The 10,697-nt window shown below is 34.6% G+C and overlaps 1 protein-coding gene across 1 annotated transcript in view; it reads left to right on the forward strand.

Moving 5' to 3' along the window:
* LOC134527754 (ruvB-like 2) overlaps positions 1 to 10,378 on the forward strand; it is a 100,297-nt gene extending 89,919 nt beyond the window's left edge. Inside the window, 1 exon segment of the mRNA XM_063360683.1 lies at positions 10,104 to 10,378. Within this exon segment, the coding sequence (XP_063216753.1) occupies positions 10,104 to 10,135 (32 nt within the window). The 3' untranslated portion in view covers positions 10,136 to 10,378.
* Positions 10,379 to 10,697: the final 319 nt, after the last annotated feature.

Below are 10,697 nucleotides of genomic sequence, written 5' to 3' on the forward strand. Positions count from 1 at the left end.
TCCAAATAAATGGAAAATTGCAAAGGTCATCCCAATTCATAAAAACGGTAGCAAATTAAATGTGGTTAACTATAGACCAATATCACTATTAAGGGCCGATATTATGACCTCCGGCTAAATCCTCAGGTTAGCTAGCCTTCAGGTTAGGCTAGCCTCCGGTTAACGAACGAGGGGTGTATTATGACCCATACTTAGCCTGCGGTTGGCTAACCGGAACCTGACGATGCGTGTGGTGTAATAATGGGTGTAATAATGGGTGTGTTGGTAATGTAATAAACCAGAATTTGGTAACATTTGTTGCAAGACAGTTTTTTTTCTGGTAGAATGTTAGTCAGCTGTTTATTTTTATTGTGATTCGGAATGTTTACAGCTGCAGTAAATAAATATGCCGCAAACTTTATCTTGCAACAGATATAATTAAATTAACCAAAAACTACTTCGACGTCAAACCTGCTTTGTATTAAACCATAAAATTACAATTTACGATTCAAAACCGTGTGTTTTCAACTTTACTCTTGTATTGAAACTCATGATTTTGTTAGGTTATATATTAAGCCAAAACTAACGAAGTAATTCTATACAAACAAATAAATAAGGATAAGACATTTTTGCTAAAGAACACTTATTTCTTTCATAAATTTATTTCATAATCAAATAATATAGACCCTGTTTCGGGAAAATACTTTGTCGATTTTCATTTCACTGGTGTAGGTTTCATATTTGTACTAATAGTTTTGTATCACGTATCCAAATTAATCCGATCCTGATGGAATTAGTTTGTGGTATAGGATGCTTGCTGTTTTAATTTAGTAGGTCGAGAGATCCTAGACATATTCACTGGGGAAATAATTATGATTGTAAAATGTATACGAAAGAAATACATTTTTACAAGACCTGACATAATTTGTTTGCATCGTGATATGTTAAGGTATTTTGTGGTATGTACAGGATTTTTCAACATTCTAAATTAAAATAGCAAGTATAATGTAAAACAAGACCAACATATAAAGAGTCATGCCGATAGGATCAAAGGATAAACTTGGATACGGGAAACAGAATAATTCCTGCGTCACGTAGTTTCGTTAGGACAATGCCGATATGCTCCAGGTGTTCTTCGAATGATGACGATGTAATCAAAATGTCGTCGACATATGCTCGCGCGAATCCTTTGCACTCAGATCCTAGCGTTTCGTCCAGACAACGAGTAAACTCAGCTACCGCATTACATAAGCCGAACGGCATGACTTGGAACACATACTGCGAGTTCTTGAATAGGAATGATGTGTACTGTCTAGATCTTTCTTCTAAGGGTATTTGCCAGTACCCTGCCGACAAATCAAGTGTGGTTAGAAACTTGACACCCTGATATAATCGCAGAATATCATTTGTTGGTCTCGGACTTTCCCGATCTCGAACAGTAATTTTGTTGATCTCCCTCGCGTCAAGGCATAAACGTACTGTTCCGTCTTTCTTTCGCACACAGAGTATCGCATTCGTGAATGGGCTAGGCGCTCGCTTTATTACATTCCATTCCAACATTAAGTCTAGATATTCTTCAGCCTCTTTCAAATATTTCGCCGGGATGGGATACGACTTTTTATGGAATGGTTCACCGGGTATGACCTGAATACTAGCTGTATATAATTTGTTTAACCCAGGTTTTTCGGAAAATATATTTTGAAAATTTCTTAAGACATGAAGAAGATTTTTTCTACCGGTTTCATTTACCATGGTAATTCCCTTTACAGCTTCTATTAAATCAGCTCCGGTCGCCATCAAATTTATGTCACTATTAATACACGAAGTTTCCTTATGAATGATTGCAATGCATTTTTCCGAAACTTCCCAATTTTCAGTAGTTTTCGTATTTTCTGTGTCATCCATAGCAGTTACCATCCAACCTGCAAAATTCAAAATTATTTTATGGCTAGTTAGAAAGTCTACACCGAAAATTACTGGTTTAGCCAATCCTTTTACGATTAATACATTAATGTACTTGGTGCTACCTAAACCTTCTACTTCCAATAAGGTCTGACGATTAATGATGGGACTAGCCCTTGATGTAACCCCTAGAATCTTTAAACTCGGTACTGGCATTCTCGGTAATGATATTCCGGTGCTCTCTATCATGGCTACGCAGTCTTCGCTGATGCAGGATATCTCTGCGCCGCTGTCTAATAGTACAGGCACTTTAACTCCGTTTAAAGTTAACGATATCTCCGGACATAGTGCTTGTTTCGCTTGAACTTCGGTTTCTGTGGGCTCGCTGAGTAAAATTTCACGCTCGTTTTCTTTGAACATAATGGTGTGTATGTTTCGACAATTATTCTTGTCATTTGCGTCGGGATCCAATTTTATACTAGCCCCGTCTAACTTACAATTAGGGACTGACGTGCGGAGCGGGTTTTCGCCATCCCTAATTAGTTTACCGCACTGTCCTTAAATCCTCTAATTTGCTCTTGTGACAAATTAGCAAATCCATTATTTGCATTCGGTGAAATCAAAAATGTGTTATTACCTCCTTGGTTTGTATCTGAGCTTCTGCTAGATTGCATGCGCGGCCATTCCGTGTTGCTTTGCTCGTGACTTGGCGCTATAGAATATGAATTTCTTTCTCCTTGTCGCGCGTCGTGAATGGTGGTGCTAAAGCTGTTCCCTTTTTCAGACGGTACAAACGTTTGTGCATTTATGCTGTACTGACCTCCGGAATGATTATTGTAATTTGCCGATCGTTCTTTCGTTGTTCGATTTTTGCCTGAATTCTCTCTGAAATTAACTGTCCCCTCCTGACGTTTATTCTCCCACTGTGATTCATTTTCGCGTCTGTCTTGTCGCTTCTCGTTTCTACGACGATAGTACTGTGGTTTATAAAATCCGTTACCATATCGCTGACCTAGATATCTATTGTGATACCAATTACTTCCGCAGTTTTCAACGTTCAGTGTGTGAATTTGAGGTTGTTTGTGTCCGCTGTTCTGCCCTTCATTTCGGTTGCGCCAGTTATTGTATAACGGTGTCTGTTGGTTCGTGTTCTTGCGCTCGTTAGTTTCTTTGTGCGTTACCGTTTTATCGAGCTTAACGAGTCGTTCATACGTTAACAGTTGTTCCTTGAAATCTACAATATTACTGTATTGCCGTCCACTAAGTTGTAATTGATAATTGAGTGGTAATTGCGAAATTATCATGGCAATAAACTCTTCGTCTTCCATACGGCAATCAAGATAACGAGTTCTCTCGTACATATCGCTGATATGCGCCTCTAAATTTTGAAATTTACGATTTTCGAATTTTTCAGAATGCAACTGTATTCGCAAATTGCTTTGGATACGAGTATTCCAAAATTGGGATATGAAAGCTTTCTGAAACGATTCGTATGCGTGTACCGAATCTTTCGCCAACTCCCACCAATAATATGCCGTGTTTTTCAAGCAGTGGCTAACGCATTTCAATTTTTCTGCGTCTGTTAACTTAAATGTGTGGCAATATTCTCCAAACTGATTTAAGAATCTTCGAGGGTTTTCATTACTTTTCCCTGAATATGTTGGAACGTCATCCAACCATTTCTTAGAAGGGTGGTGTAGTGTAAGTACCGGATCTGCTGACATAATTGCAGTACTAATATTCGCGGGATTTCGCTCGGCTTCTATCATTATCGATTTGTTTACCGGCGTGTCTTCCTTGTCGGTATTACATTCGCTAGTGTGGTGAGTCGTTAGTTGGGGCGAGAATGTTGCGATGTGTCTGGATTCTCTTTCTATTTCCCCTATTTTCGCCTCTACCATATCTAACCTTCCTGTTAGACGCTCGCTTAAGTGTACTACTTTATCGTCAGTGCGTTTACTGAATATTTCTACACCTTCAATACGAGTGTGTACACTGGAAAACTTCTGTTGCATCTCGTGCTGTGTTTCAGTTAAGTCATGCCTGATTTCTGCTGTTTCATCTGCAATCCTGCCTAAAGTGTTATTTAAGACTTGCACTAAATTGTCTAGTCTTTCGGCGTTTTCTCGCTCCTTTTGTTCCCTTTCTAACTTCTCCTCCTGTTCTATACGCTCCCGTTCTTGTTTCTCCCGTTCCCGTTCTAGTTTCTCCTCCTGTTCTTTACGCTCCCGTTCTTGTTTCTCCCGTTCCCGTTCTAGTTTCTCCTCCTGTTCTTTACGCTCCCGTTCTAATTTCTCCTTATTCATGAACTGGAACAGTGCATCTAGGGTAACAGTTGGTGTCGGCGGCGAATGACCCAAATCCATTTCCTGCTGTGACTCCATACCAGTAGTCTCGATGTGCTGTTCTGGTACTACTTCTCTAGGTTCTCGTTCAGGACTAGAGTCAGAAGTGTCATTGCTACCTCTCAAAAAATATGACTTCCTACCTGTGTCTGTCATCTTGACAAAATAAAATTACTGTCTGTATTTTTCAAAGTGTCTTGAGTTGTTCAAAAAAAAAATCATAAAATAGTCCCTAACGTTGGCTTACACGTTGTGCGCCAAAAATTCTAAAGTGTTTTCAGAATTACTCTATGGAGTATATTTCCTAAAATGCCAATATCTATAATGTAAAATGTGGTCTAGTTGGGCGCCGTGAAAACTCTATAAAGTACTAGTGCTGTGATTGTGTATGTAGCACAACTACTAACCTCTACAGAATATTAACTAAAATATGTCTTGTTATGTTGATAGTGAAAATAAATTATTCTCAAGTTGTATGTACTGGTGTAGTTTGACTCAGTGTGAATACCAAACAATAAAATGTCGTATAATTCCTTAGCAGTATGTCTCCTTCTCTTTGGTGTAAGTATTCTGACCTTAAAATCAACAAATATAAGTAGTGTGTTTAAAAGCATTAACTTCTCTATGACTGCTGATCTCAGTGTAATAAAAACTAATTATTCTTTCAAGACAATCCAAGCTAAATATTTCTGTCTATCTGGTTTAACATACACATGATATGTAAGTATGGTTATCAATCGGAAAAATAAAATATAATGAAAATTTAACTTTTTACTAGGGTCAAAATCATGGTTGTATGGGTGACAATACTCTTTTGCAACATATCCAACTGTAACATGAAAAGTGACAGAGTCAATGATTAGCAAGCAACATACAAATACCTTTGAGACAATTATTCATGTTTAAATAGGTTTTTCATTAAACAAAATTTCAATATCCGTTATACTTAAACGTCTTTCAGAACTAATTACGTTTTACGTAATTGTATCACTGAATAATAGTTTGGTTATCATTCAATATTTTAAATATTATTGAAACACATTTTAACTGGCAAATTAGTCTTTTCTTTGTTTTTACTAGCTCAGTCTCTTTCGGTAGATCAAACTGTCTCAAGACTTCTGGACCTGGGGCTATTCTTTAAACATTCAAGACAATTAATGACTTTAACAGATTTTAACTTTGATATCGTACATATTACTGATCAATGTCAGTTAACCAGGTCCAGTACGTACAAGCTACAAGTCTTTACGTAGTTAAGTAGTATTAAGTTGTTTTGCGAGTTTCAAATTAGGTCTTGATCGTAAACATCATAGTTTAAGATATCTTGCCATTAAAATAGGACAGGTAACTTCTCGCTGTTCTTGTTAATTCGGGGATGGGGCAAACAAACCTCGTCGCGTCGTTACAATACCAAGAGGCTGTGGAAAACCTCTCCGAACCCCTGTCTCTCCTCCGATGTTGCTGGTTAGACCTGTCTCTTCTCCGATGTCGCTGGTTGGGTCTCCGTCTCGATGCACCTCCTCTCGTGCTGCTGGTACTCCAGCAGGACTGGCGTCGGTCACCTGGAGTCGTCTAGAAGGATGATGTCCTCCGGTACACCGTCTACGATGCCGTCTACCGCTGTCGAACTCCTTCCATCTCGAAGATTGATATTCCTTTTCTTCTTTTCTTCTTAATTCGTCGTTGATCCAGTTCTATTTATGCTGTTAGTCAAAACTTATCGTCGTCGTCGATTCTTTAGTAGAGCTTCGAACATCGGTAACTACCTCTTCTTCATTGTGTAGTTCCGGTATTTATTATAAAATCATCAATTTCACGTATATTCTAGCTATTCAGTCGTCGTACCAATGTTTTACGTGATATTCTTACATTCATTTATGACTAAATCACGGAGCTCTTTCTCTCTAATCCTTCTCCCATGATAGTAGAACAGAAACTCAAGTTCCAATTTGTTTCAAACAGTCAAAGCTTTCTCTATTGAACACTCTCCGAAATCACACTGGAAATACTAAATTCTTTAAATAAAATATATGCGCAGTCGAGCATCCAATCACATATACTCTTTCCTCAGTAATGACCCAAAAACAATATTAAAAGGTGTAAGCTCATTTCCTATTCGTAGCCGTTTAACAAGTGTTTGCAAAGACATTTCATAAAATTATTACTTAGATAAAACATGAAAATACTTAAAGAGTAAAACCAAATTGACCTGACCATAGAGATACAATACTGGTAAATATAATTCATAACAGGACTAAGACAAAGTCATAGAGGTAAGAAGTAAAATAATAAACGTAAAATTCATTTCTATTGAGGGCTTCTCAAATACCTCTATAAAGGATAAGACATTTTTGCTAGAGAACACTTATTTCTTTCATAAATTTATTTCATAATCAAATAATATAGACCCTGTTTCGGGAAAATACTTTGTCGATTTTCATTTCACTGGTGTAGGTTTCATATTTGTACTAATAGTTTTGTATCACGTATCCAAATTAATCCGATCCTGATGGAATTAGTTTGTGGTATAGGATGCTTGCTGTTTTAATTTAGTAGGTCGAGAGATCCTAGACATATTCACTGGGGAAATAATTATGATTGTAAAATGTATACGAAAGAAATACATTTTTACAAGACCTGACATAATTTGTTTGCATCGTGATATGTTAAGGTATTTTGTGGTATGTACAGGATTTTTCAACATTCTAAATTAAAATAGCAAGTATAATGTAAAACAAGACCAACATATAAAGAGTCATGCCGATAGGATCAAAGGATAAACTTGGATACGGGAAACAGAATAATTCCAGTGCTGTTTTCGTTTTGCACTTGCGTGGCAGGTAGATAATAAGTACCTAAAGGTTTGTAAAATAGGGAAGGGATAATTGGGTAACATTTATTTTCACATGCAATTGTATTCATTGAATTAGAACCACGTCTGAAGTCGTATAAAATGCATTTCATTCCCGGCATATGTCCACTGTATTACGAATAAAAATTCACAGATACAACTTCCACGAAAACACGCATTTTATAGGTAATAATAACCCTCGTTTTGCAATTTTAAAATTCACTTATTTACACATATTCTTAAGCACGAACATTTAAGTTTATATACATTGCATACGTTTATGTACTTCGTGATCAATTAAAGTCAAATAATAATACACGACTCGACGAGAATAGAAAAGCGTGACTACACTTTCATGCCATGTAATTTTTAATAAAACTTTGACGAATACGGCGAAGCATTTTATATTTAGTAATAAATTATTCCATTGCATCCTGCAAATATTCAATAGAATTCCTAAAATAGTCATCATCACTATCAACAACTAACCTCGCCTGATACATCGCCATTTTATTTTCTGTTGCTTAGCCCCCGGTTAAGCAACTAGCGGCCGGTTCATCCACCCGCTAGGTTAGCCGGGACTTTAACTGTAAGGTAGACGTTAACAGGGAGTCATAAAACCGAAATAAGAGCTAGCCTGAGGTTAAATTTTAGCCGGAACTTTAGCCGGGGGTCATAAAACCGACCCTAAATGGTCTCTCTAAAATTTTTGAAAAAATAGTTTTTAAAATCAATAATTTCCAACTAAAAAATCGTTTATCTAGTAATCAACATGGCTTTAGATCAGGAATTACCACAGCCACCAATCTAATTACTTTCCTCAATCCTATTTTTAATGAAGTCATTAGCAGGGGTCAGGTAGATGCCTGCTATTTTGATCTTGCTAAAGCTTTCGATACTGTAAACCATTCATTACTATTAGGCAAGTTACATAATTTCTGTCTTAGTGACAATTATGTTAATTGGTTTTCTAGCTACCTTAAAAATCGAACTTTTTTTGTATCTATCAACAACTCCAATTCTTCAAATTTTATAGCTAGTTCTGGAGATCCTCAAGGTGGTACCTTGTCTCCTTTACTTTTTAACATATTTATTGATGATATTACTCAAATTCTGAATCATTCTTCTGGCACTCTATTCGCAGATGATCTAAAAATAAGTATAAAAATTTTCTCTTTTAATGACTGTTTATTATTACAAACTGACATTAATGAAATTAATAACTGGTGTAAAGCCAATCTTGTGACCCTCAACAAAGGCAAAACAAAAATAATATCCTTTACCAGAAAATACCTTCCTATTAAATACGATTATAAATTGGGCAACACCTTAATTAAGAAATCCTCTTCTCTCAAAGATTTAGGTATCATTCTAGATTCTAAATTGTTCTTTCACCAACATGTTCAACATTTAATTTCTAGTTCCCGAAGAACATTAGCTTTAATTAAATATGTCACATGTTATGCTACCAAAACTGATTCTATCCTATCACTTTATTTAGCATTAATTAGGTCAAAACTAGAATACTGCTCAGTAATTTGGAACAACATCAATATGTGCGATAATATGAAAATCGAAAATATACAGAATAAATTAATAAATATTATTATTCAAAAACAACTTCCTTTACCCAATCTGATATCTCTCTCAAGTCGAAGAGAATTACTCGACTTTATTTTTATTAAAAAATGTTATACTAACAAATTAAACTGTAAATATATACTTGACAACACCGGTTTAAGAGTACCTCCTTTTAACAGTCGTTTAACTTCCACTTTATGTACAGTTAACAGAAATAATGATATTATCTTTAGGCTAATAACCAATTTTAATAAATTTGATAAAGACTTTAATCATTATCCTTAGTTCCTAATGATCATATGTGTTTTAGTTCTGTATTGTCGAAATTGTAACGTTTGATTTTTTTTTATTGTCTTTTGTTTTTATATGTATTATATTGTATTGTTTTGTGTTTTTCATTTATGTTTATTATTGTGAGTGTATATGTATCTAATTGTGTGCCAACCATTAAAGGCTTTGTCCTGTCGGTTGGCATGTTACAATTACAAATAAAATAAATAAATAAATAAATATTTTTTATTATTTACTAGAAACTTTATTTTAGGTTCTTTATTATTAATAATTATATCAACTAATTTTTATTGTTTTTACCATATAAAATATGGTTTATGATTCAGTTTCAGTGGCGGTAAGCCATATAGACGTGAAGTTAGGTTGGTACCAGTGTGGTAGCACTGTGGTACCAGTTGGGTCCAAAACTTACCACAGAATGCAATGAGTCTTGAATTCTTGTAAATCCTGTTGTTTTTTTTTTTTAAATAAATTTTTGAATTTCACATTACAGTTTATCTATTTCATTCTTAAGAATTTTATTGACACATTAAAACTCATAAATTCCTAAACTTGCTAAGTGTACATTGCATTACGAAACACAAAATGTATTTTATTTTGTGAACTTAAAATTGGAAATAAAAAACTAAAACCATACTTGTTTTTAATTTGTTGTACAAACATTGGGTTTATCACAGAATACAACCACTGAATTTCGTCTGTCTGCTGATACCTAAACATAAATTATGGCACGGTTGTGTAATGGTTCTCTGATTACAATGTGATGCATTCTGGCAAATATTGGGCAAAGATTTATTATAGAAAATTACAAATTTTTTGTTAGTGCTTATAAAGCGAGAAAATCTGATAACTTTAAAAGTGTTAGAGTAAATGGTATGTGAAACTTTTGTTGCTAGATTATTCTGACTTTTTAGTTTGGAAAACATCTTATGCCATGTCATCTTAAACAAGTTTGACTACTGTATAAATGTACTATGGTTTCCACAGTCCAACTGACTGTGCATTTCAAAATGCTCATAACTTTGTATCATAAAATCCTATACTCGTATCAGCAAAGTTTCGCTTTCTTTCTTTCTTTTTTTTTTTTTTTTTTTTTTTTTTTTAAATTTTCGAATGCAGCTTGATGTAATTTTGTTTTTATTTTCTGTTTGCAGATGCTGTAACTATGGAAATTGAAACAAGTTGAAGATGAATATTACTTTGCAAAGATTATTTTTAACTACCACCTGCAGTAACTGAAACCATAACTTGCAAGTAAATCTAATGCAGTTTGAGTTAAATGTTTTTGTACATTATAATATGTTCCTTAACTGTTCGCAATTCAATTTAGATTTAACACTTCAAATGTGTAGATGTCATGTGTCTTGAATTTAATTTTGTAAATTTGTCTTTCTTGTTACGTCATTAAAGTGATTTGCCATGTTTGTAATAAGCTGTTCCGCATTGAATACATCAATGGTATTCAATTTATATATTTTTCCAGACCATTTAAGAATGGTAAAAAGGGGGAAAATATTTCTTTACTTACATATTTTATTGATATGATAGCCGTTAGTTATCAAATTTGCAATAACACACACACTTGTGTGAAATTTGGCTGGTTTTTGATTGGTATACAATTTATTTACTTTTTTTTTTTTTTTTAAATATTGAAAAATTACATTTAAAAATAAACTTACATCGGTTATTTGATAATTTGGGTCCTAAAGTGCAAGAAAATCAAGAAAATTGTCTGCATACAATTTTTC

The sequence above is a fragment of the Bacillus rossius genome, chromosome 1 (assembly GCF_032445375.1).
Source record: "Bacillus rossius redtenbacheri isolate Brsri chromosome 1, Brsri_v3, whole genome shotgun sequence".
Classification (NCBI taxonomy): domain Eukaryota; kingdom Metazoa; phylum Arthropoda; class Insecta; order Phasmatodea; family Bacillidae; genus Bacillus; species Bacillus rossius.